Source organism: Gadus chalcogrammus, chromosome 13 (assembly GCF_026213295.1).
Source record: "Gadus chalcogrammus isolate NIFS_2021 chromosome 13, NIFS_Gcha_1.0, whole genome shotgun sequence".
Taxonomy (NCBI): Eukaryota; Metazoa; Chordata; class Actinopteri; order Gadiformes; family Gadidae; genus Gadus; species Gadus chalcogrammus.
Window position 1 is genome coordinate 10,465,194 of NC_079424.1, and position 26,177 is coordinate 10,491,370.

At 42.9% G+C, this 26,177-nt stretch overlaps 2 protein-coding genes and 1 long non-coding RNA gene across 3 annotated transcripts; 1 reads left to right on the forward strand and 2 right to left on the reverse strand.

Moving 5' to 3' along the window:
• Window positions 1–1,580: 1,580 nt before the first annotated feature.
• Window positions 1,581–5,441, reverse strand: LOC130401772 (uncharacterized). Its single transcript, XR_008903880.1, has 4 exons — window positions 5,329–5,441; window positions 4,693–4,966; window positions 4,420–4,549; window positions 1,581–4,117 (listed from the first exon to the last, which is right to left on the reverse strand). It is a non-coding gene; the product is annotated as an uncharacterized LOC130401772 (long non-coding RNA).
• On the forward strand, window positions 5,411–19,580 carry stx18 (syntaxin 18). The gene is made up of 11 exons (XM_056605718.1): window positions 5,411–5,643; window positions 13,526–13,593; window positions 14,736–14,851; window positions 15,893–15,970; window positions 16,115–16,181; window positions 16,270–16,367; window positions 17,179–17,270; window positions 17,838–17,896; window positions 17,978–18,047; window positions 18,136–18,216; window positions 18,629–19,580. Exons 1-11 carry the CDS (start codon window positions 5,422–5,424, stop codon window positions 18,722–18,724), a joined length of 1,047 nt encoding a protein of 348 aa, XP_056461693.1. The 5' UTR covers window positions 5,411–5,421; the 3' UTR covers window positions 18,725–19,580.
• LOC130401771 (neuronal vesicle trafficking-associated protein 1-like) lies at window positions 19,511–25,325 on the reverse strand. The gene is made up of 5 exons (XM_056605719.1): window positions 25,219–25,325; window positions 24,735–24,887; window positions 24,444–24,560; window positions 22,063–22,173; window positions 19,511–21,110 (listed from the first exon to the last, which is right to left on the reverse strand). The coding sequence occupies exons 2-5, from the start codon at window positions 24,861–24,863 to the stop codon at window positions 20,910–20,912; spliced, it is 558 nt and encodes a 185-aa protein (XP_056461694.1). The 5' UTR covers window positions 24,864–24,887; window positions 25,219–25,325; the 3' UTR covers window positions 19,511–20,909.
• Window positions 25,326–26,177: the final 852 nt, after the last annotated feature.

The following is a 26,177-nucleotide window of genomic DNA, read 5'->3' on the forward strand; positions in this document are numbered from 1 at the left end:
ATAACGGCCTCTAACGCCATTTGACCTAACAAACAGAACAACATTTATCAGAGAGAGAAATCTAAGGGAGAGAAAGCAAGAGCATGAGAGAGAGAGAAATAGATCATATGCCATGGACTGAGAGTTCAAGGGGACAATCTGCTCCGGCAATCTAACGTATGGCCACATTTCTGGGGCCGTGGTGTATAATCCCTGAGAAGGCTTTCTCCGAGCTACTCTCCATGCCGTCATACAGCTGATTTAGTAAAAAGGGTCATTTTCATGTCTAAACTTCTCCCTTTAACCCCACCTGTCAGCTCCAGTAAGGCCGGGATTCTGACAAGACAGTAATGAGTGGAAAGAGGTGAGGAAAAGGCACAGTTTAAGGAGAATTGGGGCCTATCCAGCAGCCAATGGCTTATTTGTACGCCTACAGGGTGTGGCCGGTAGGCTTCCATCTCAAAGGCCAGCGCTCCCTCCCCTCTAATTGCCGTTCCTCAGATCCAGCGGCCTGACATTCCTTTCCTCCAACCAGTTCAAGTGACCACGGCCAAAGGATCCACAGATAATTACCATCAAAGGGGACAACACTATCTGGGACCTGGGTCCTCGCTCGATGGCCGTTGCGTTGTCTCTGGATTCAATTTCAAACACATGGCTGAATTCATTACCGCATTCATAAGCGCTCGGTATGCTACAAATGCACAGAAAAAAAGAAAGAAATAAGACCCTGTGACCTCTTTGCTCATTGGACACCCAAATGTCATTTCAGGGGATTGTTTTGTAGGAATAGATCTTTTAGTCCTTTACACTATGCAAAGCTGTGACAGTTCTTACAATATATGGTGAACGATGAAATAATGTTTTTAAAGGCACAATATGTACCATTGACAACAAGCGTTTAACCCTTCCTATCACAATGAATCACCCATAGGACACCGATGCACCAGAGGCTAAGGCAATTAAAACATTTCTGGAGGGCCAAAACCACCTGTTATTTACAAAGTTCCCAAAAATAGTGCTTATCCCCCCCCCCCCCCCCCGTCCCAAAAACAGAAGTGGCCTTCCGATCCACGACTGGACAGCTCCACATAGCGGGAGGGAGGTCGCATCCTGGGGGTACGGGTGAAGATAAGGTCCTCCTTTGATAAGATCAAGCCCTGCGTCAAACAACCAGCAGATGAGACCGGGCGGAGATAAAGTGGCCAGGGCTGACGGCTCTGATAATAGCGCAGACAAAGAGAAAGTGGAGATTAAGGAGTTCTTTTTCAGGCTCTTAAGTGGACTGCCCAGAGGACACCGAAAAACATGGCTGATCTGTCAGTGACACGCACAGAATGGATACCATCAACCGCGACGCTTCGGCCTCGCTCGTTGAGTAGAGAAGATAGAGAGCCATGCACGTAAAGAATGCCAAGTCTGATTCTAAGTTTGATTAGCGGTTTTAGAAAGACTGTATTGATTATATTATATATACTGCATATATATCTATATCTATATAGATACATATATTCAGGATGGACCTTAAAAACATGGTTGCATGGATACCCTCCTTGCAGAGTATGCACAACCTATCCATTGTAAACCTATTGATCGGCACCAAGATCCCCTAATGATTATGGTTATTTAGTTGGTCTTAGGAATTACCAGAGAGGGAGAGGACATGATGTTTATATAAACCTTGAATTGGACACATCCCCATGTCATCATGGCAGTCTGGGCTAGCCGTTGTGTTCCTGCTACAGTTCATGAAAGGAGGCTCTCTTTTCTCAGGGAAAGTCTTGAAAAAGCTGCTTCAGAAATCAATGCACAAGAGGGAGAGCTATAGCCGTGGAGGCTCGCTGCTGCCCAGCGAGGGAAGACAGTCACACTGCTCGACTGTAGCACAGTCTGGCACAACACTAACAAAGGAAATGAGCAAACCGCACAGCAAATAACAGTCTTTTATTCGTCACCCCGGGGCCCTCATCTCACATCTCGGTGCCAAGACGAGTCACTTTAAAATAAACAGATTTATGAGAAATATTATGTACAAATTACTACATTCGTCTAGACTTATTTTTCGTTTGCGTACGTTTGGTGTAGCCACGCAGCGTTTTTTATTAAATATGGTTATTGTTATATGTCAAAAATCCCAACTCTCAAAGTCACATTAAAATGAAAAGAGGTGAATCAGCAAGTTGACACCCCTACCCACAAAGTAAACTATACATGTGAAATGGACTGTGTTACAGAGCAAACAAGACAGCTTGTGCTGAAAGTGGTTAAACGTTCAAATAAATGGTAACTTAGATGTGAGAATTCAACATTTGTATTCTGTGTGAATGTATACGTAAGGATTAACTATGACGGGAAGCCCTCTTAGGGGAAAATAATGTATGACCAAAGTACATTATTTTCTACCCCGCACTGTTTTATTCCACTTATACCAAAGTTAAAAACAATGATTATATTAGTTACTTTCATATTCTTCTGCAGCATTTGAGCATATTGTTTTTTCGTTGTCAAGCAAACATCTGGTCGATAGTTGTACTCGGATTTGTAGCATATTGATTCAGAACGGTTAAAAGGCAGAAGTTTTCCGTTATCGAAAATTAATACACACCAATGGCATTCATTCTGATCAGTACATGTTTCAAGGGGACACATCTTTTAACAGTCCATCTTTTAAACAGATCTGCAAAAATCATTGTTTTCGTAGAATATAACTATCAATCAGATGTTTGCTTGTTGAAAGCAACAAATATCAAATAATTGTTTGTAACTGGTATAAGCAGAAGAAACCGTCCCATTGTTGTAAAATAATTTGCGCAGAGGTGTTGCTGGCCCAGTCCATAGCCTGAGCCTTTATCCATCATCTTTGTCAAATTTGTCATTATCCTGTAGCTTTGAGGTGCTCCAGCAAACTGCCCCAACAAACAACAACACCCAACTAAAGAATGTTGGTTGGCATTTGCCAACACAGGTTCAACATGTTTGCTAACAGAAACATAATCTGACAACAGAAAACTGCCACCAACATGCTTTGGGCACCGGCCAAATGTTGGTGAGTGTTGCCGTTGGTTTGTATGTAAAAAATTAACTGATATGAAATAAGATTTCAGAAATTACATACATAAAGGATATATTATTTCTGTCCTGAACTTAGATGAGACAAGTAAATCATCTTTAAGTCCTCAGGTTATTGTAGACTATAGAGAAGGCAATGCTGAGGAAATTCAAGGCTATTTGAGGAATTATGATTTTGATATTTGGTACATTTTTGTAAATTGGAGTCAATTGGTGCAGAAAAAAGTTAATAAGGGGGAAAAGGGCAGGTTGGACTGGCTGCAATTTAGTAAAAATAATGTAAACATCTACTCTACAAAGTTGGGAAAAAGTAACGAATAAAAGAAACATGAAAGACAAAAATCACAGGAGTTACAACTTAAAACTAGAAATGATTTAATATATCTACTTCTCATTCTTTCTTTCTCATACGCACACGCACACACACACACACACACACACACACACACACACACACACAGTAAGCATTACTAGATACCTTGTTTAAACATCCATAATAAGCACAGACAGTAAATCAAATGTAAACTATGGACGCGCTTCTGGGATTCTTCAAATAAAAAATATAAGAACAGGCGCCATACTAAATGACCACACCTACTTCACAGTATTTCTGATGGTCGTGTTCCAGAAACGGCCACAGGTTAACGTGATATATCCTCTTTAACACTGATCTTTCGAATAAACATCATTCTGTTTTTTCAGCAGCTTAATCTTAAGAGAATAATACTCCTCTTGAAGCTTGAGGACAGCCTCTTGTCTTCGAAGGACAGACATCTCCAAATCCATTCGTTCTTGCAACGTTGTGTGCTGTGAGGTGTGCGGTGATGCTGGTGTACTGATGGCGCGAGGCAAAGTCAAAGGCGCCGACGGCATTGAAGGAGAGCTGACGGTCATACCGTGATTGCCTATGTTCATCACGGGAGAATGGTGGACACTGTTATAAAAAGACACCTTCTGTTCCTCCGGAGAATCGAATGGGTCGCTGAGGCGTATCGTCCCGGACTCGTTGCACGAATGATGGCCATTCTCCGTTAGAGGTGTGTTACATAGATTGCTTTCTTCATCAAAGCTGAAATAAAAGAAGGACAAGTATAGCATTTAAGTGGTAGTTGTTGGCTTTTTAAGCAAATGATCTGATATAAACACAATGAGGACAGTGACAACATTTCTTACATTTTTGAATATAGATTGAGTTTTCCACATTATATTTTGAGTGCAATTATGCAACTATGCTACAATGACAAGGAGAAGCAACAACGAGTCCTTCAACGAGTCCTTAAGCAAGGCTCTGGTCATGAAGCTTCAACGTCATACTTTTGTGTTCTATTGATAGAACTGAATGAATACCATTATGTTGTAAATGTTGTGTACCTCTGTTGAGTTTCGCTTAAAAGTAGAATGGAAGGATCTTTCATCTCCTCATCCATTCTGTCAGAGAGGTTCATCACAGAAAGCACAATCTGGGTGACATCACTCAACTGTGCAGGGGACAAGTCTTCACCTGTGAGAAAGACATAGAAAAAACGCATTAATTCATGCATACCAAATAATGCTAAGCTGGAACGGATGTGCAACATGGATAGACTTTGCAATACCACATGTGTGAAGCTGTAATAAAAATACATCATATTTTGGTATATTCACCTATATGCATTCTTTGTCTTTTTATTTCATTTCTTGACTTTGCAAGCAAATTCTCCCATTTTTTGGTACAATCAGCAACTGTCCGCTGATACTGAGGGAAACCTATATTAATGGTATGGGCTATCTCTTCCCATGCTTGTCTTTTAGCCAGTGATGTAACTCCAGCACTGCACTTCCTTCTGATTATCTCTTTCCGTTCTTCTATCAGCTGAGCAAGGAGTAGAGACTCTTCATCGGTCCAGTTAGGCCTTCTCATTCTCGCGTACATGCTTGACTGAGAGAAGGAGAAACGGCGAAAGCATGATAGATTAAGCAAAACAGCGAATCCCCAATACGATTATATTCAAATAGGACATCTGAATAAACGATGTGGAGCAACAGAAGTCAAGAATTTATCTGCAACAAATCACCAGCCTGGTGGTGGAGTAGCCTGCAATAGTAAGGAGTTATGAACCAAACACGCAAGGATTACTCCTAACTTATTATGACTAGATATTCTTCTGCTGTTGCTTTTGGAGAATTCTAAGATTTCTAAGAATAATAAATGGCGCCAGCTCTTAATGCTCGCGGCAATTAAGAAAACATTCAATGACATGTAAAAACGATAAAATATCACCCTCTATCGATTATACATACTGGTTGTATAATAAACAAGTTAAAAATAAAAATGCCGTTGTTCTAATCCTTAAATGTGTTGTGGTTCTCTCACTGTTGTCCTTACAGAACACCATGTCGCGGAGTGATGACGTAGCGCTCGGTGACGTGTCCGTTTGTTTACAGCTCTCAGGCTACAGCAAGATGGCTGTGGACATAACTTTACTTTTTAAAGCCAGTGTCAAAACTGTCAAAACCCGAAACAAAGCCATGGGCATAGGGTTTGATTCTACCAAAGACGAGATATTCAAGCGGAGTAAAACAAAGCATGGATTCTCCCCCAAGGCTAAGGAGGTGGTAAGTTCAGTTGAGGGTTTCAAGCTACTGGATCGCTAGCATCTAATGTCGACACAAACGTTACCGCTAAGTGTCTGCTGCTGTGAATTACTTAGATTTCATCAGCCACTCAGATCTCACACAACTTTGAGACCCAAAACATGAAACGGCTCAGAGAAGAACAACGTTAATAGACCGTTAAAGCTTCGCAACGTCTTCGGTAACGCTTAGCTTGAAGTTGTAAACTTTACAACAAACCATTCAAATTAAAGGCCAGCCTAAAGAAGATGATAAGTTCGTGGAAGCAGACATTCAATTTTTTTCTTTTTCTGTCAAACATAAACATTTTGAACACTCGCATGGGCTGAAAGCGCATTGTGCAGAGCTTCTATGGCCTACACGTAACTGATGTTGTAAAGCGATGCCTGCTCGCTTGTCATTGCTCTGTGACTGACTGGCTGACAGCAGGCTGCTGCTTGTGCTGTTTATTTTCAATATTACTTGTGCAACATTGCAAGATGACAACTGGGTTCACGAGATTGAGATGCACTTTTTAACACTAAGGCTGTATAAAAAACGATTCTAGATTAGCCAGTAAGTTAACACCAAGTTTGGGGCAGGTAGATCCCCATTTGCTGATCTCCTTCTCCAATAAGCTCCTTTTGCATAGCTCCACTTTTTTTTGTTAAACTATTAGACCTTTTGTCTTGACAAAGTTATTAATCCAATTATTGCAGTTAGCTATGCATTGTTTTTATGTGAACCTCAGTGCCGTATTGCCCATGACACAATATTAATAAATCATTACATAACAGATGATTTATTTTTCCATATGTATTATCATATTATTGAATATTATATATTATATAATTAATTCTTTAATTGCTAACCTTTGTTAGCTAATCAGACAGATGCTTACATATACTTATGCTTACATATACTTTTGTAATGCTTGCAAGGTCCGAATTCAGCACAAGAGCCTATACACTAATAGGTTTTTTTTATTAGAAAATGAATATTGGTTGAGTTCTACAAATGATTCACGCTTGCCAACCTGTTGTCTGCATTTGTTTAACTTAATTCACTGTCAAGCCTGTTTACTGGGCAATCACACACAAGCTAGTATTTAAGAAGATTCAAAGGGATCAATCAAACACACATTATTTTGTTTAGGTGAATAATACCTCAATAACACATTTTCAGTGCCAAAACGGCTGCTTGATCCATTCATTTTTTCTTCCCATTAGCATCCAGTTTAGCTTAGAATAATATGTTTTGTAACTGATGTAGTACTGTGAAGCAAGGTAGCTGCGCATAGCCGGACCATATTCTCTTTACTCATTAGTTTGGGAAAGTCTGCTGTTGGCATTGTTTGTTGTGGGTCGTTAGGCAACCTTACTTTGCGGCTGTCGGATCCTGAGAGCCGTATATACAGTGATCCTTGTTTGGAGCCGAAGAGATTACATGATTGGTCAGAAATGAGACAGGAGTAGTCTAAAATCGGAATGGTCTCCTGTCGAGCCAGGCACAGTCAACTCAAAACCAATGGAATTCTCACAGAGCAGTTTGCCCCCAATAGCTGACCGATGGCTATGGCAGTAAGGATTTTCAAGAGCAAATAATAGCTCTTGAATCCTACTTCCAGACCCTTTTTATGTAAAAACTAGAGTCTGCATAGGCTTTACTACATTTTACAGGGTCGAAAGAAAACTACTACTATGAGGCCCCTACAAAAGGCTCTGCAATGCTGATCATAGGATATTTTTTTTAAGGCAGGGTGAGGTGTTTTCATAGGCTCCTAGTCCCAATGCCATGCTTGCAATAAGTTGTGAAGAAGCATAACACATTTCGCCTCCTAACTGTGATGCATATTATATAATGTGCAGACAGAGGGCACTGGCATCTGACAGCTCATGTCATGAATCCAAACTCCTTTTAAAGGCCCTAGCCTGCATTTCCTTAGGGAGATGGTGCCTTCAAAGGATACCTGATGTCTGCCGCGAGGGCCGGCCAATTCACAGCGGCTCCAAAACAACCAGGCTTTTGTCACGCACTGCTCACCCTTGTTGCACTGATATTGGAAATGGTGGTTTAATAAAAGCAGAGAGATGCTGATTCAAAGAAACTCTAACCTTTCCTGGGGTGCTTGCCCTCTACACCTCCCCCCCCCCCTCCGCTGGCTTCTGATATCATCTCCAACCATCTCAGTAAACTGGCGTTGGGAGAAATCGAAATTGCGAGTTTGGAATGTTCTGACTGCCTACAGTTATGTTGTGGTTTTTGTCCACCTCTATTCCTCTCCCACTATCCATTCGTCCCTCTGCACCACTTGAGATAGCCTTTGTGTGTGTGTGTGTGTGTAAGCCCGCTCTTCGCATGCATAATTCCATAAACATGCTGCAATAACATTTTCTTTCGTCTCTCGAACAATTTTGGGGAGAAAGTCGATCCTCCCAAGAGCCAGTGATTAAAGGTGGAAGATCAAAACAAAGAAAATATTAAATTAGGTCCCCAGTAACAATGTTGACGGCCGGCGCCTAATGCACAACAGATGTGGGTTTCCCTTCAAGACATGCACAGCTCCCCCCTCCATGCAGTTCCCACTGAATCTCCAAAAAACAGATAAAAAAAGACATCAAAGAATGAGAGAATACATGAACAAAAAGCTCTCTCTCTCTCACTCTCTCGCTCTCTCTCTCAAAATGATAATATCATTGCATGGAACAACGTGATGGTTCTAGGCGCCGCTGAGCCATGCTGATTGGCTCATAACAGGCCCAATGTTTGCAGGGGGCTGTTTGGTGCTGGGGAATATTTTCCCCGTCTAGAGGGGTCCCCCCTGGCCACTGTGATCTCCATTTCACTGCTCACCTCCTCTCTTTTCCGCAGCAGGCTGCTCTCCTCGTGTTTTAAATGTGTAAAATTGTTAAATTGTGTGTAGAAAATAGTGCCTGGCTTCCCACTGAGCCTATAGCAGGGGTAAATTGGCTCTTTCTCACAGTGTTTTCTTTGAAACCCTCAAGAATGTGGCCGTTAGCCAGAAGCTAAGCGTATGTAATGTTACTCATGGGGAGGGATGTTTATAAGGGGGGCTCCGTTCCACAAGGAAAGTTTGAAAATTCAAATGACAATGTCACGTATTCTTAAAATATTGAGTTCAGATTTAAGAAAGCGGTTCATTTGATGTTATGCTTTCTTTTTTTTTTGCAGTAATGGTTAACATCCCGGAGCTTAAAAGCTATTAAAATAATCCTGAAAAACTCTAGATATGATCTTGGAAAAAGCTTTTTGGAGAATTGTTGCAAACCACATCGTCCTACAAAATGGTGAACTTTCTGTTGCCTAATATACTGTACTAACAAAATACAATACATATGTTCTTATTGAGTTAGTTTGAGGTCAAACCGGATTCTACTTAAGCTATTTTTTTGCGAGAGAATCACTGCCAATTGACAGCTCAGGTTTATAGGCTAAAATGTTTGGTTTTCCAAAGCCCTTATTTTTTAAGTTTTGAAAGTAGATTTTGATGGCTTCTTCATGGATACTTTGGGAATTGTAGAATGACTTTGGAGGGTTTGTGTAGCATGGGTAGGGTTTATTACACATTTGAACGATTATTACCTCATGTTTGTTTGCGTGTTTTTGAAGTGGTTGCTTGGCCTGTCAAATGGTAGTTAAATATACCAGGGTTTGGTGAAGAAATTGAAGCCAAGCAATATTTTTGACTGAAAGTGAATAAAATGCATTATACGTTTTTTCTTCTTCCATTTATTGAATTGTAGCATAAAGCTGAATATTTGAAAACATTTATTATATTGATTGTTTACCTGAGGAAAGTCCACATCTGTAATGCGGATGCTTGGTGCTTTAATTCTTTGGTAGGTCTTCAAAGGCGGGACTTCATCATTATATTACATCCATCCACACATTCACACACCCCACTGTTAGGATGCTTGTTGTATGACACAATTCAAAGGAAGAGGCCACCAATTATTCTTTCAAATTATTGGATTAAGTAGTTTGCTCCTGTGCCCAGCATTTAGACCTAGTAGTGAACAATAGGAAACAAAGTTAGACACATCTGTCTGATTAGCTAACAAAGGTTAGCAATTAAAGAATTAACCTAAGGTCTACTGTCTGCAATTAAGGTACATGTTTGACAGAGTGCCATCTTCATAGCTTGGCCGTGACCTGTCAAGCAGGTTAGCTACCTTGAGAGGCATTCACACTCTGTGTGACCGGCAGCCGCTGACATCACATGTTCATTTAAGGTTTTAAGGACTTGGAGCAATCATCCGTTGTCCCCTTATGGAGTCATGTGAGTCTGGTTCAGGGCTGCCAATAGCATCTTGTTGTGTGTTTTTCCACCCTTATGTCCTAATCTATATCTGTATTTTGAACTGACTAAATGTTCATTCAGCCCTTCCCGTTCGGACTATAGGGAGGGATTGTACACCAGAACGCCTCATGGGATTTTTGGTTGGAATTGGTAATACTCTGCCATATTGAGAGGACTCAAGAGAACTGTAGTGCTGTAAAATCCTAAATCAACGTAAATATATCTTAACCTTGGCTAATGATTTGTTTTGCCTCGTGTCGCATGAGAAACACTGTGGTAGTTTCAGACAATACAACGTCTCCCCATAATGACAAATCATGTCATGATTAATTACTAAACAATGACCAAAAAAAAATAATGCTAATTCCAATGCTCGTATGATTCCAAAAGGGAGGCAGTCAATGCGATGTGCAAGCTATACACAAGATTGGGGACAATGCCTCGTTAAAACATTTTTGAGATACTAATATTTATATATGGAAATGGTTTGCAATTAGAAACTGGACATGTGCTGACATATACACATAGAATTGTTGTTTTAATATCCAGAATAGGTTTTAGACGCCTAGATCAGGAACTGCTTTGGAAGTTCTTGTAATCATTTTATAATCGAAAAAAATAAAGAAACAGATCTCTGGATATCACTTTGAACCCTGTAGCTGATAGAATTAATAGCTGTATGACATATCAATATATGGCATGTGTTGGCATGCACTCTTAATTATTTTTTATTACTGAAAGCCATAAGTGAAACTGAAGCAAGCATTAGGGTTGTCCAAACATCCAGCAATCAGCTTAATTCTGTAGCTTGTTATTTGTGTTGGTCATTAACCATTTGGGCATCGATGAAAGGAATCGTTAAAGGTTACAAGAAGTTGCCAAGATTAGTCTAAGTCCAAGCCAAATACAGTTGGACGGTTTTGTAACGGTAACATGCTAGTCTATTTTTCTCTGTTTCTCTCTCTGTATTAAAACACCTGAATCCTTAGAAAGATCTTTCCATCGAATAATTCTCATAATCTAGTTAAAACCTTGCTGTACAGCTTTACTGTTAACACGCACAATTGCACTCTATATATATATATATATATATATATACATATATATATGTGTGTGTGTGTGTGTCGATGCGTGCTTTGGCCTATATAAATTCATGAAAGCATCCTTACAATTTCAATTTGCTCCTATTTTCAGCAAGCAAACCCAGGGTAATAAAATCAACATGTTCTTATCCTTTCTCCCGCAGGCGTGCGTCTCAAACAGCAGATTGGTTTGTCTATGGTACACAAAGCTTGTATGACGCAGAGCCCGCCCCCCCAGTCACATCAGGACGCTCATTATGAAAGTCTTGTCGGTTTACCTGGATTTGGCTAAACAAAGAGCGCCAGGCCTTCAGCTATCCCTCAGACTTTGGAGTCTTTACCGTTGCTCTATCATAGTAATCCCCCTCCACCCCCTCACTCGTGATGGCTTCAGCCACAGCTGGAGGCTAGGGTTTGGGGGGTGAAAGTGATGAGGTGAAGTGGGGGTCCTTGATGCTGATGATGATGATAACATTAGATGTGGCCCGGCAGACTGTCTCCGTCCTCAGCGGTGACTAGCAGTAGTCACCGCACGCATACTAACACACACACACACACACACACACACACACACACACACACACACACACACACACACACACAGAGACACAGAGACACAGAGACACAGACAGACATAAAAGGCTGCCCTCCTTTTATGTGTGAATAACACAATACTCATAGACATACACTCAGACACGCACACGCAGCGCGCCACAATGTCCCCCTTCCTCATTGTGGGGGAATTACTTGCTCTTTAGGGTCTTACGTTACAAGAGCAATTGATCCCACTGACCCCCTGCAAGCCCTTGAGGTTGTGCTGGGAATCTGAGCCCCAATGTATACACACAGGAGACGGCTCAACCCCCTGTGACATGGCTCCCTTGCTCTCTGGCTCCCTGAGTCAGCACCTTCCAACCCTGTGGCCTTAGCACTGCCTGCTGGAGGAGTCTGCGTAGTGCGTCGAGGCACAGGGCCCATGAGGGACCTCGTAACTCCCAGGATCTTCACGCACATTGAGATACTTTTGAGCAGTGCGACTGTACGTCGTTCCTGTGGTTTTAAGATGCTTTTACCTGCGCACTTTAGGCCAGATCCTTGATCGTTTTTCTTTTAATACAAAGGAACAAACAAGCCTTCTTGCCGATCAATCCAGTGAGGTTTGACTGGAAAGCAAATCCTTCGTATTTTTTTTTTTTCTTCAAACAAGATCGACTTCACTTCTGACCTTGAAACAAGCTGGAGTGCTCGGAACAACATTTAAATCCTGACCTTTTAATAATTGTATTATCACAAGAGCTGCCTCGACAGTTTTTTTTCTTTCGTCTGCCTCTGGCCTCCCGGAGCAGCAGCCCCACCACCCTGTATATCACTGCACCACTATTGCCTGTCTGGAAAAACGAGATCTCAATTACGTCCACGAGCTGTTGGTCTGGGTGGATCCTGACACCCATTTCTCAAACACGGCGCGAGCACAAAACGCTGTTGTTTAGTCTCCTCCGAGAAGCGGAGACGCTATTAGACTCTGGCTCATGTTACCCCTTACAACTCAAAAGGGGGGCAGGCAATTTGATAATTGGGGTTATTAGGCCCGAAAAACAAGACTGCGGGTCGAAGACAGCGTCGCAGCGCCATCAAAATAAACAAGACTGCCCAGTCGAAAGACAGTGTGGCTGTGCTGTCAAAATAGCGTCACTCACACGCGGGGGGGGAGACGGGGGTGGGGGGGGGGGGGGGCTGTCTCACACTCGCACACTTTGTGTCACATATTCAGACCTTGCACTTGTCTAAAATGTCCTGTCATTCTTCCTGAATCCCAACAGAGCCAGCCGTGTCCGTCGCCTCTTCTCACACACGGCTCATGCGAGACGAGACACACTGCCAACACCGCTCCTCGCGCGGACAGGCGTCCCTGTCTGCCCCTCAGTGTTTGACTGAATTACAGGAGCAAATATTGGATTAAATAGAGTTTCCTCTGGTTTCCGTGCACACAAACACACTCGTGGCCCCGTCTTCCAGGATAAACGCTAACGGATGAATATGTTTTTTTTTAAAGCCTATTAGAGAATTTCTCTGAGACGATTCCTGAATGGCAAGCAGCAGACACACACCTATTTACAAGTGCTTTCTTGACAAGGAAGTCACTAGTTTGTTTGCTGTATGTCCGAGGGCAAACAGATCGTCGAGGGTAAATAAGCGAGGACGCATTGCGAGATCGATGGGACACGGTCGCTTGTGACAGTAAACAAATAGGAACAGCCACATTGACTTTGGCTTTGGCTTTTAGGTAAATGGGACAAAATGGCTTCCTGGCACACCTTTTTTAAACCCTGCCTTATTTTTTTTTTAAAGCCACACTGACACTGCCAAAAATACCCGAGACATATCGGAGGCATGGCATTTAAAGTGTGCCCCTGCCAAAGACATTGCTTGACTTGATGTATTGAACTGGTTAGTAATGCCACTCTTCTCTTCCTCCTGGCAGATCACCAACATCACGAAACTGAAGGACTTTCTGCTGCAGCACAGGAAGGACTACATCAATGCTGGCAGGTATGCGTCTCCCTCCCTCCGCCCTCAAACCGAGAGCGCCGCCTGGCATTGCACCCACCACTGTACAGAATAGATGCCACCGTTTACCATCATCCAGATGCCGCCGTGATCCCTACCTACGCAATGCCCGTCCAAAAGAGCACTGTCCTGTACTCTTCATAAAAGGCCTCAAAGGCAGCTGTGTGTGTGTGTGTGTGTGTGTGTGTGTGTGTGTGTGTGTGTGTGTGTGTGTGTGTGTGTGTGTGTGTGTGTGTGTGTGTGTGTGTGTGTGTGTGTGTGTGTGTGTGTGTGTGTGCGCGGTGAATGCAGAGTGTGTGTGTGTCGTGGTACACGGGGCCGTCGGATGGCGTCTGAAGGTGGGCCGGCTAGTCGGGTGGTCCCTGGCTGCAGCCTCCAGTCTAATTGTCTGGAATAATTGAGCTGCAACCAAGGGGAGAGTGGCTCACGCCCTGGGACTAATCCTGGCCCTCCCTCCCTCCCTCCCTCCCCCTCCCTCCCTCCCTCTTTACCCCCTGTCCCACTCCCACCCTTCCTCCCTCAAGCGCCCTCTGTGCTTTGGGGTGTGCACGTGGGTGTGTGAAGGCGCGTATGTTTTGTTAAACTGTGTTGATAAAGCTTTTAAATGCAGCCATTAGGCTGTCATCAAAGTGTGTGGGCGGAGGAGGCCTTTATTGAGATTGCGGTGTGGGAACAGGTATCACGTCAGGCCTGGTTGGGGATTTTTGATGGTCTCGGTTTCACTCAAGCATCTCATTCGGCCCAGTTTTGAACCGGATACTCCTGCCCTTGGATACAACGCAAAAGCAAAGAAGTGAAGTGTAAATAAATAAATATATATATATATTTTAGGTTCTTATACCCTTTTAATGAAAAGTCTTTAACAAATGACTTATTTTTACATTGATAAATCTTTAAAGAAAGGAGGAACTAGAGCCATCGTTTGTACTTTCTGCATTATTATACTTGCTAGCATCGTTTAAACATTGAAAGGAGGTTGCCGCTGGTGTGTAATGCTCAGCAGGGGTCCAATTGACCCTCACTTTTTTAATACCCTGATCAACTAAATCTATTCACGTTTCAATCAAAGACTGATGATTGCGAACCGCGAACAACATGCCGTGGTGTGATCCTCCCGTTCTCAGCCTCATCTCGTCGGACCTGACGCGTATGACGGACAGCGAGCGGGACCAGATAGACCAGGACGCCCAGATCTTCATGAGGACATGTTCTGAGGCCATACGCCAGCTCCGCTCTGAAGGTGGGCAGGGGGTTTTCACCTTGGGGGGGTACATGAGGGAACCGCCACAGGGGTCCTTGGCACTTTTGCTCTTAAAAAACACATTTAACAATAAAACAAATCTTTAAATGGATAATAATAACATATATTATAAATCTTTTATAGTAATTTATGTGTGTTTCACTTTATGCATTCGGTCAAAGGTTTTTCCTTTGCTTTTTTTGTGTTGATTTGTGTTTGGTAAATAAACATGCTGCAAATTCAGCTGTGCTGACTGTGCACTGTTTTCCACTGGCCAGGGCCTTCTTGCAGTAATGACTGTATATAAAGGGGGGGGCTGGCACCTTTGTGCGCCAACACTTCATGTGTGTTTAATTGTTTTTTACCGTTTGCATATGAGGTGGTCCACCAATTGCCTGGGAACCAGACAAATCTCGCAAGCTCATGTTTCATTTGCTCTGCAGATAGGTCTGGCCTCCCTCACATACAAATTTCTTTCTGCCCAGTACGAAATAGGCCAACCGATCACAACTGGCGGGATAAATACGATGATGGCTCAGGCGTGTAATAGAGGCATTTAACAACAACAGAGATGGCTGCCGTTGATGTAGAACGGTCTGTTGATAACGCCGGTTTTAAACATACTGGACGGTATATTTCCTCTAAAAGAAGAACAGACAACTGCACGGAACACTTTTGTTGAGGATAAATGTTTTTTTGTCTCTCAGTACTGCGTCACACGTTTCGTTGCTATGATTGGTTGTAGGCCTATCCAATTGTGCCCGGAGGCATTTTGTTCTGTGTCCGTTGGTCTGTAATTCGTCTGGCAATGCCAGACGAATTGGCATCGCCAGACGCACAGGCGATTCCACCAAAGGTCTTGATGACGATTCAAAGGTCGGGAACCACTGGGCTAGCATGGTACAAGTAAATTGGTCTCTTTGCTTCAGCCTTACCTGCACCTGCATGCCTGTCCAGAGTGTTACAAAATGTACAGAATGTAACATTTTGTATTAACATGTTGTGTTTGGTGTGCTTTTTGTTATTGTTGGCTCCTGTTAGCTGAGAAGCAAGTGTTGTCTGCTCAGATGAAGGAGCACAGGGCAGCAGTACTGGACCTCGTTGATATGTATCTCAGAGGTGAGCTCAATTCACTTCACTCAAACCATCCACAATCGTACTCTTGGTAGGATGTAGTGGGCTTAACACGGGTTACACAACAACCACCTTGCAGGGAACGACGTGTGGCTTCAGTGTGTCTCCCCTGGTGTGTTCCCCTTCAAGGTGTGTGCAAGATTTACTCTGAGCAGAGGGCCATCCGAGTCAAGAGAGTGGTGGACAAGAAGAGGCTGTGAGTAGCGGTTTGGTGTATCCTCACCTCGACGGTGGCACCCGACCTCTCCACAGACCCCGCCTGACGCTGTGATGTCATTCCCCAGGTCCCGACTGGAACCCGAGCACCAGGGCAGGTCGGGGAAGGTGGCCGGGCCTGAGCCCAGCGAGGAGAAGACCCCGGCGGTCAAGGAGGAGGGCTCCGGTAGGTCTGCTTCCATCCCAGTCTCGCCACGTGATGTTCACAAAATGTTCATGACCAACCACCTGGTCGCCATAGCGACGTAGAGCTAGGGGCTGCGGCGATGTGCATCTCCACCATTGAGTGGTTCAGATTCAAACCTCAGGGATTCTGGGTATTCTTATTCAGTGGTGAGTTGTCACATCACTCGTACGATTTAAAATGGTGGGGGCGTCCCAGGAAGTCAACGGCCAACACATGTTGGAATGCAGAGGCGTGTATCCATAGTCAGACTGCCCTCTCCATCTGTCACAAGACACATATTTGTGGGCTTCGTGATCAATGGATGCGTCTTAAATGCCAAGTGTGAACGGAGACTGTGGAAGGCAAGCAGCATCCCGCGCCGCACAATGGAATCTTTCTTTCTCTCAAGGGCGCGTCAACGTCGGCATGTATGAAAGCCATGAGCATGTCCTCTCCGGAGCGGAGGGATGCGTGTGAGCGCGAGTACGTTCCTGGAACGTCGATGAGCAGAAAAGCTCTGAGATCATATCCGTCTAATGCATACAGTAGTTTGGACTGTGTTTTTGAGGAAGATTATACACTCAAAATGTCATCTTACCATCGTCATGTTTATACGACTTGAGGGATTTTATATAATTGTGAGGGTAGCGATTATGTCAATATTTTCGAATGAGAAGATCCATTTGAGCGTGGTGATTGTTTTTGAGATGATAAAGTTTCTGAATTTGAAATGTGTGTGTGAGAGTTGAATCTGGCTTATTTGTGTGTGTCTCTCTCTTTCTCCCTAACTCTCGCGCTCTCTCTCTCTCAGAGAGGAACATGTCTGAGCTGCTGGACAACAGCGTGAGCCCTTGGGAGGACAGCAGAGCGGAGGACGAGCTCTCTCCAGAGGAAATTCAGATGGTGTGGCGCCCCTTCCAGTAGCACTGCATACACTGTTCGACCTCTGAGCTGCTACAATAACCTGCTTTGTATGTCTATCTCCAGCATCAGGCCAATATGAATTGTAAATACGTCAGGATTATAATTGGGCATAAACAGCCTTAACTTGTTCAACCGAAAAAGGATTACCCAGACAGCTGACTAATTCATTTTACACACGTTGGTTCCAGGCTTAAACTAATTTTGAAATGGACACTGTCAGACTTGCGACTAGGAATATTTGTTTTGCAACTACAGCACCAATCACATTGATGGGATTAGATAAAATGAAATACAAACTTGTTTGTGATGAATAATCATACATTGCAAGCCCATTTCCTTTTCTGTTTCCCTTGTTGAGTAAACGTAGTGTTAACTCTTAACTGAATATGATTACTGTTGACTAAAATGTAATGGTAATGTTGGGCTGACCAAACTTGAATTCGGTCAGGCACAGGCGAGCTACGACTCAGACACAAAACTCTGCATGCACTTTAAGATATCTATTTGTGTACAATCCCTAATTGTTTTCCTGTGTTCTCCCTGCAGTTTGAGCAAGAGAACCAGCGGTTGGTGAGCGAGATGAGCAGCCTAGTGGATGAAGTGAGGTGAGAAGTGTTAGAGTCATCTGAAAGGCACGGCTATTCTGTTGGTTTGACAAATCAATCAACTTCCAAACGTGCTTTCAGGCAAATTGAGGGCAAGGTGGTTGAGATCTCTCGACTCCAGGAGATCTTTGCTGAGAAGGTCCTCCAACAGGTGAGTTCTATAGGAACACGTTTTGTACATGAATATACTTGTAAAGGTACACGGTGGATGGATGTTTATGTACGCATTTCTTCCCCAGGAAACGGAGATAGACAATATCCACCAGTTAGTCGTGGGCACGACAGAAAACGTCAAAGAAGGCAACGAAGACATTCGAGAGGTGAACAACCCTACAGTCCCCATCAATCATTCTTTTCAGCAGTGAGATCTTCTGTTGCAACCAGCAACGTTCACCTTGCCCACATTTTTATGCAATTTATTAATCAACGTACAGAAGGCTAGGTACACGTTTTCATGTTGAAACGCGTCTCTCTCTCTCTCTCTCTCTCTCTCTCTCTCTCTCTCTCTCTCTCTCTCTCTCTATCTCTCTCTCTCTCTCTCTGTGTTCTCTCTCTCTCTGTGTTCTCTCTCTTCTGTCTCTCTGTGTCTCTGTGTGTCTCTCTGTGTCTCTCTCTCTCTGTGTCTCTCTCTTCTCTCTCTCTCTCTCTCTCTCTCTCTCTCTCTCTCTCTCTCTCTCTGTGTCTCTCTCTCTCTCTCTCTGTGTCTCTCTCTCTCTCTCTGTGTGTCTCCAGGCCATTAAAAACAACGCTGGCTTCCGCGTGTGGATCCTCTTCTTCTTGGTTATGTGCTCCTTCTCCCTGCTCTTCCTGGACTGGTACGACAGCTAATGCCTCCCAGACGTCTGATTGGACCCTACACCACACAACAGGAAGTGGACATCCTCCTGACCTCCTTGCCTTGTCTGTTTTGTTCAGCTAACACATGTGTAATTATGTCTTAAGGACCCAATGAACGGAGTAGAACAAATGAAGATGATCAAGTTTGTGTGTATGAAATGCAGTTTGTAACCAAGCGCTGGGGCCAGTCTGTGGCTGTTAAGTGGCAGCTTCCATGTAATACAGCACTGTATCCACTAGAGGGCAGCAATCCTTCTACTGGGTTGAATGTGACTTGTCAACTTTTAATTTTGAGCATTGGTGGGACAATCATTGTCTTTGAAGCCACTTCAGTGCTTGCAAATGAATTAAAGGAAGCAATGGTTAAAAAGACAGAGGCTTCAGCTGGTTGTCTTTCTTATTATTGCCTCCAATGCATTAAAGGATACTATGTAGACTTGCATTGTTTGGGCCAATAATGTTTAGGATTCATCTAATGATAAACTCTTTTTGTTATCTGACCGTGAACTTTCCGTGTCCCTCATTCACTTCCATGTTAGACTGAACTACCAAAATCCTGGAAGTCCAGGTCGAAATAAACCACCAATAGCACTGTTGGTTGCTGCTGTTCAAGTTGCACTGATCAACCACTTAATCTAATAAAAGCCTTAATGCTTGAAATACTGCCTTGTGCTTGTCCTTCGTATAACATTTAACACACACTCGAAAACATTAAAGTGGCCAGCCTCATTGGGGCTTCTAGGATCAGCCACATTGATTGGTTTCGGTCCATAAGAGCATTTTAAGGACTTAAAGGGACAGAATCCTGAACTGTTGTGTTCCATAATAAAATGCAATTCAAATTGACAGGATATATGTTTCTTGATTTAATATTGAATTGAGTGATATCAGGAGATAGACACCTATGTAATAGTAGGATTAATTTATTTACATTTTCTCATCAGTGTTGAAAACCTATTTCATTAACAAATTTCCTTCTTACAATTTAATGTCAGTAAACCATTTCATCTGCTGTTTGTTGGCACTTCATTCCCATTCTTAAGTTTACAGTTTCAGTAGCAAATGCACTTTAAATATAATACTTCATTGTTTAAAAAGATACATCCTTTCTGCCAGCTACTGTGAAATGACTGATACAGAAAAGGCAACAACCACAAGTACTACTGTCAGATTGTTCTACTACATCAAATTGTACAAGTACCGTATCTTAAAATAGCTACCAATAGCCATCCATTGTCACTACACTAAATAAATTCAAAGCATTGCACAAGACAGTATCTTCATATTGCAGTGCACAAAACATTCAATACAATAAATTGATTATGCTGGTAGAAAACCCGTTCTAGAGTTCTTATGCAGTTCTTACATTGTTTACATCTTTGTGTATTTTGTCAATGTATAATGTTGAGTCGAAATAAACACGTTGGTGCTGCTTACAAAGAGTTAAAACACATTTAGACATTCATTTCAAATGAATCTGAATCAGGGAGCCTGTTTAATCTAGTGGTCATAGAGTCCTTAAACACATGGTAGGTGAGGACCAGGGAAAGTACTAGAAAGGTAGAGATGAACACAAGACACTGCTGGTTCCACTGTGTCCTAGTCTGCCTGTTAATAGTGCATTAGCACTCTCACAAGACTGAATCAGCTTTCAAATGACTGGAGAACCAATCCACCATGGCACGAGTCATGCATTTGTGTGTTGGAAAGAGGTGAGGCAGACATAACCAACACTCACTCCAGCTGTTCTTAAGTAAAGTGAGGTCTCTGTTTCCAATGAGAAATTATCTGTGCGCCTGTTGTTGTTGCTCTGTGTTCATGAGGCGCTTCTACGTTTTTACGGACTATCTTTAAATATGTAATAAGTGTAAATCACCCTATGCTGCCCAAACAAACCAGGAATTCCAGGGAACCGGTAAATCCTGGCCTTCCCGCAAAATCGCTTCACAAACATTCCCTCAAAATAAATTCCTCACTTAAAATTGGACCTCGGCTTCCACCTCAGCCTTGGCCGACGTAGCAGCTCAGAGGGGATCACGCTCATGTTTGACCCCACAGAAAAAACAATGGGACTTTGTTTAGGTTTCCCTCAGAAAAGACACAAACATTTTGGGTGGCAGTCAAACGCCGCTTGTTCGCTGACGGCGACGGGAGCAGAACCGGGGGGGTTAGGGGATCAGGCCAGCTTCTGGGCGGTCTCCGTCTCCTGCTGGGTGACCTTCTCCTCGGACATGACGGTCATCCACGGCGACACGGAGCGCGTGATGGTCTGCTTGGCCATGTTGTAGTGGTTGATGATGGTGAAGAGGCGGCCGCGGCCCCCCGGGCCCTGGGGGGGGTAGTAGCCGTACATCCCGGCCGGCATGCAGCGCCCTTGCTGCACAGAGGAGAAGAAAAGGGGGGAGGGAGGGGGGGAGGGAGGATGGTCCCATTGGGAGGAAGCGGGGAGGACAATAAATCAATTGTTGAGCCCTAGAGGGAGGGAGGGAGGGATAATGTTCTGGGGAGAAACGGGAACATAAGAGGTAGAAATTTGTTGTGATGAAGAGTAAAACTGAAAGGAATAAATGAATGTTCATATTTTTTGACTATTGGCGACGCTCAAAAGGAAATCTTGATAATGATGTGTCTATTTATCCTTTTGCCTCACCCATGTGAGGCAAAAGGATTGAGGGTTGAGGAGGCTGGAGTTCGCTCAGTCTGCTGGAGCGAGATGATGTGAAAACTGATTAGCCTATTACCGTAAATGAGCTCATATACACCAGCAAGGCACATGCATGATTCCCCATGGCAACAGGCACTTGCAAACATTGGTGTGTCGTTGTCATGTGTGTGTTTGTGTCAATGTGTGTGTGTGTGTGTGTGTGTGTGTGTGTGTGTGTGTGTGTGTGTGTGTGTGTGTGTGTGTGTGTGTGTGTGTGTGTGTGTGTGTGTGTGTGTGTGTGTGTGTGTGGTTAAAGGTGAATTTGGTTAAACTAACATCTGGTAAAGAAAGGTAGCTGCAGCATTAGTTTGATTAAAAAATTAATACATTTAAAAAATCAAGACCTTAACAGTGACTTTCCTTCCATCCCTTTGAGATCAAACTATGACGCATTTTTATTTTTTGTTATTTGCTAGTTTAGTGATCGTAAGCGTGATATTATCGGTTGAGGAGTGCTTTATAAATAAAGAATAAATCAACAAATAAATAAATGAAACAACCCAAAGACCATCCCCCAAACCATTTGTATACGTATATCTACATTATATTCTCCTATTCTTCATTGAATATGACATCTATACACATTGTTACGTTGTACCCCACATTGCAGGGCGTGGCTGCTTACCGTGTACACAAAGCTCTCCGGGCAGGGCTGTTCGTACTGGTAGACCTTGTAAACCACCAGGAACACCACACACACCAGGAAGGCCAGGGCACAGATCACCAGCAGAGTCACCTGGAGAGGGAGACACAACCAGCCACCACCACCACCGTCAACCATCCATGATCCAGCCCATCACAGTTCAGTCCTCAAACTGTTACGCAGCACACATGTTTACGGCTCATTAAGGCCCAAGAATGATTCTGCGTCGAATAGCCGCGGTAGTCTTTTCCGAATGTCTTACACCCCTTACCTTACAGGCGCCTTTTTTGAGACTAAAAACGTGTGCGAGGCCCCAGGAATACAAAATACACAGAAAAATCCATCAGCAAAGGACTGATGAAGAGTCATTTTCATGCATCAAGTATCATGGTAGTGGGGCTGCCATGACTCGAAGAGCATGGCAATGGTTCAACACGATTAATTATTCAGAGATACAAGGTAAACTGACATGCACTCTCTGGCGCTGGTTCATGAAGCCTCTACCAGACCCAGGTCAATCCTCATTCTATATTAGTGTGGGCAGAATGGTCAAATAACCATGCCTATATGGGCTGATTTATCGTTATATGGGGTTGTCTTGATGGGTATGTGTAGAAGTAGAAACCAGTCAGCACTATCAATATGTGGTCCAGAGGTTATAATGTTAGCTGTAACATTGTGTGGTCTAATAATAGACTACATTCATTTGGCATCAGGACCTAACCTTGATGTATCTCATTGTTGCACTGCTTCTCATTGAAGAAGCAGTGCAAGTGTTGCAAGGCAAGGGGAGAAGCAGCATTGATATGTCGGGTAGCGTGCGTCTCTTCTCTCTGTTTCTCCTGGGGATTATGTAACCGCCGGCGGTGTCTCTAGGAGACCGGAGTGCCAGGGAAGACAAGATGTTATTAAAGTCACTTCATCATTTTCCCGTTTGAGAAGTGGAATAAATATATTTTTTTGCAAGCCGTGTTCCCCATAGGCCTACTTTCTGCCTGCAGTGGTCAAACTGTTGTTAACAAAGTCTCTCTGACAAAAGTTTTGGGATCAAATGAGAGATGAGATGTTTTACGATGTGCGGTGAGGTTAGCCCTGACAAGAGGAACATGCACAGATAAAGATATTTTGAGTGAAATATATTTTATATCTGAAGGGCTTTTCCACAGTGCATGATGTATTATGAGGATATTTTTGTTTTAAGCCTTTAGTCTCTCTTTCGTGTGAGAACAATTCATGTGTCAGGATTCAAAAGTACACGCAGTGCTGGAAATAGCTTGTGACATGAAAACGGCAACAGGAGTGGATGAAAGGGAATACCCTTGCGGGGTCTCCTTAACACAACATATCAAAGCACAGATTGTCACACCAGACATGTCCCTCCTTATCTTTAAAACTGGTCTTCTTCTTGCACATCAAAGGACATTCTGTTAAAATCAAAGACATTAGATGGCCTTGATTATGACCTTTGATTTATGATGTTTTTTTTGCAATTATAAACATCTGTTGAGGATTTTATTTTATTATTATTATCATTATTATTTGTATTTGTATCTATTATGTATATTTAAGATACATAATAATTGTCAATATTAGCACTTTCAGCCCCACCACTTATTATTCCACGTCCACTTACTTCCTTAGTTGGCTTTATATCATGCATTGTAATCCATGGCAGAGAAAGTGTTTTGGTATGTTTGGGTATGTCTGTGCAGCCAAAGAGGATTTTCCATGTCATAAGTGGACAATAAAGATGTCTACTATAATCCAATTATCAAAACCATTATTATTACTATCATTAAAATAATTGAGGGATACACATTCTAATGAGCATCAATGGTTCAACCAGACATTGCTGTTTGGAGGCTATTGCCATGGCAGCAACGGAATTAATGAGGTGTTTGGGGGCGGGGGATATAGGCTGTGTGCATTATGCATTCTGTTGTGTACGCATGCAGCTAGCAAACCTTTCCTGGTGGAGCCCTCTTGCTTTGCAATACACTGAGGTCCCTGACACAAACCAACATGTTCTTCCACACTCTAACTCTGATGAGTCGAGAGAGGGAGAGAGGGAGAGAAGAGGATTCTGTGACAAATCATGCACTGCAAAGAAGCTCCAAGGTGGTCGATATTAACGTGTGTGTGTGTGTGTGTGTGTGTGTGTGTGTGTGTGTGTGTGTGTGTGTGTGTGTGTGTGTGTGTGTGTGTGTGTGTGTGTGTGTGTGTGTGTGTGTGTGTGTGTGTGTGTGTGTGTGTATGTGTTGGGGGGGGGGGGGGAGAGTGAGGGTGTGTGAGTGAAGAGGAAGGAAACCACACAAATAATAGACACAGGAGCATGAATGCAGAAGAGAGGTGGTGTTTCTTACCTTGAGCCGCTCAGACACTCCCTCGATGATGCTTATAGAGAACTCTGCAATTTTAGGGGACCTCAACTTGGCCTTCTTGCTGTCCCCATCGTAGTCGCTCTTTGTCTTCACCACCACCTGGCCCAGGAAAACACAAGAGACGCATGACGTGTTACGTGCTGCATGGTATTTCAGAAAATTGGAAAATAAAGACCTATCAGGAAATTATATTGGTGATCTAATTGTTATTTTCCAATAGAAAGGCTTCATCTTGATTATATTCAATGCATTGATGAAAGAGGGAATTGAGACCTTTTCCGGAGCTGGAAACTGCAGTTGACTGGCATCTAACGGTGTGATCAGGGGGATTGTGTCGAACCCGTCTTCACTAACCCCCTTCCCATTATTCTTTTCGCTAAAATTGTTCCCTAGTTTGACCATTTTCCTTCACGATAAGCAGTAAACCTGAGGAGAAGGAGAATAAGAAAACATGCGCATTTCAACCAAACCATCAGACGGATGTGCAATTCTAACATGTTTGTTTTAATAGGCTATGAAACACCCCGAGAAATGTCATGTTTTATATGTATAATGAATGAAAAATCTCAAACAGTAATCCGCACAATATGATAGAATACCCTGCAGTAAATGATGAGACAAATAACAATACAAATGTGCTGCTGTCCTCGTCCGCGGAACACGATTATTGACAGTAGAAAGGTTATTTTTATGTTTTTACCCGGCTGCTGTGTATCGTGATAAATCAGTGCCACTATAAACCTTATCGTGCACTTACCCGCTTAATTATGATATTTTCTTGATTCCGGACGGTGCTTCTGTCCTCCAATATATTACAGCTTGTGCCGTCGACGTTGCCAAGGTGTGACGCAGCCGATGTAGGAGTCGGGAACACAGATATGGCCAGGGTCTGCACGGCGGGGTCCCTTCCTGCTGAACCACGCCGCCGCCGGCGAGCAGTGGTACTGCAGATCATGTTGAAGACCTATCATATATAAAGCATTAACCGTGATTTCAGTGCAGAAGAATGGATGCATTTTCAATAGGGAACTAGAATAGACAGCACAACTATGACAATGACAAGGGCCAAATAATAATGCATACTATTAAAAATAAAATAATAAAGAAAAATCCGAAATTACCTTCTAATATGATCTAAAAACTCAGTAAAGTTATCCTTTTCTGTATCAAATATTGGAATGTTGGAATTTATTTTCGTTTTAATAGAAAAAGATTAAGAGGCTCCAGATATACCAAATGAGTAGTTAAGGATGTTCTTTGCCACACATCATTTTTGTTTTTGTTTAATGTTAAGGTTGTTTTGGAGTTAGCGGCTCTCAACAATCAAAAACCAGAAAAACTCTGGCGGCAGAAAGAGATATGTTCCGGGTACAAACGTTAGCCTTATTGTGAAAAAGAATACCACCAGGTGGCGCCACAAGTAAACCTTTATTTCGGTGAAGGGTGAAATGGGCTATTTTATGAATTTGAGCCTACTGGTGTGGTTTATAATTCAAATTAAGTTGCCTATGCTTCTATCTCAATCTTATATTAGGAGTTCAACAATGCGTTTGTATTTCCTCCAACGGCGAGGTAATAGCGTAGCAGATTCGACAATAGGCTTAATCGGTTTATCATTTCGGCTGAGAAGTTTGCATCAAGTTTGTTCGTTTACAGTACACAATCTATAGGCTTATCTAAATATATGAACATTTAAAAAAAAAAGTTCATGCTCTA

Coding starts and splice junctions, on each gene's coding strand:
- LOC130401771 (XM_056605719.1), bottom strand. CDS start 24,863: ATGGTCAAACTAGGGAACAATTTTAGCGAAAAGAATAATGGGAAGGGG. Junction 22,174..24,443: donor GAGTGTCTGAGCGGCTCAAG/GTAAGAAACACC, acceptor CTCCCTCTCCAG/GTGACTCTGCTGGTGATCTG. Junction 21,111..22,062: donor CGGAGAGCTTTGTGTACACG/GTAAGCAGCCAC, acceptor TCCTCTGTGCAG/CAAGGGCGCTGCATGCCGGC.
- stx18 (XM_056605718.1), top strand. CDS start 5,422: ATGTCGCGGAGTGATGACGTAGCGCTCGGTGACGTGTCCGTTTGTTTA. Junction 16,182..16,269: donor GTGGTGGACAAGAAGAGGCT/GTGAGTAGCGGT, acceptor GTCATTCCCCAG/GTCCCGACTGGAACCCGAGC. Junction 17,271..17,837: donor CTCCAGAGGAAATTCAGATG/GTGTGGCGCCCC, acceptor TTCTCCCTGCAG/TTTGAGCAAGAGAACCAGCG.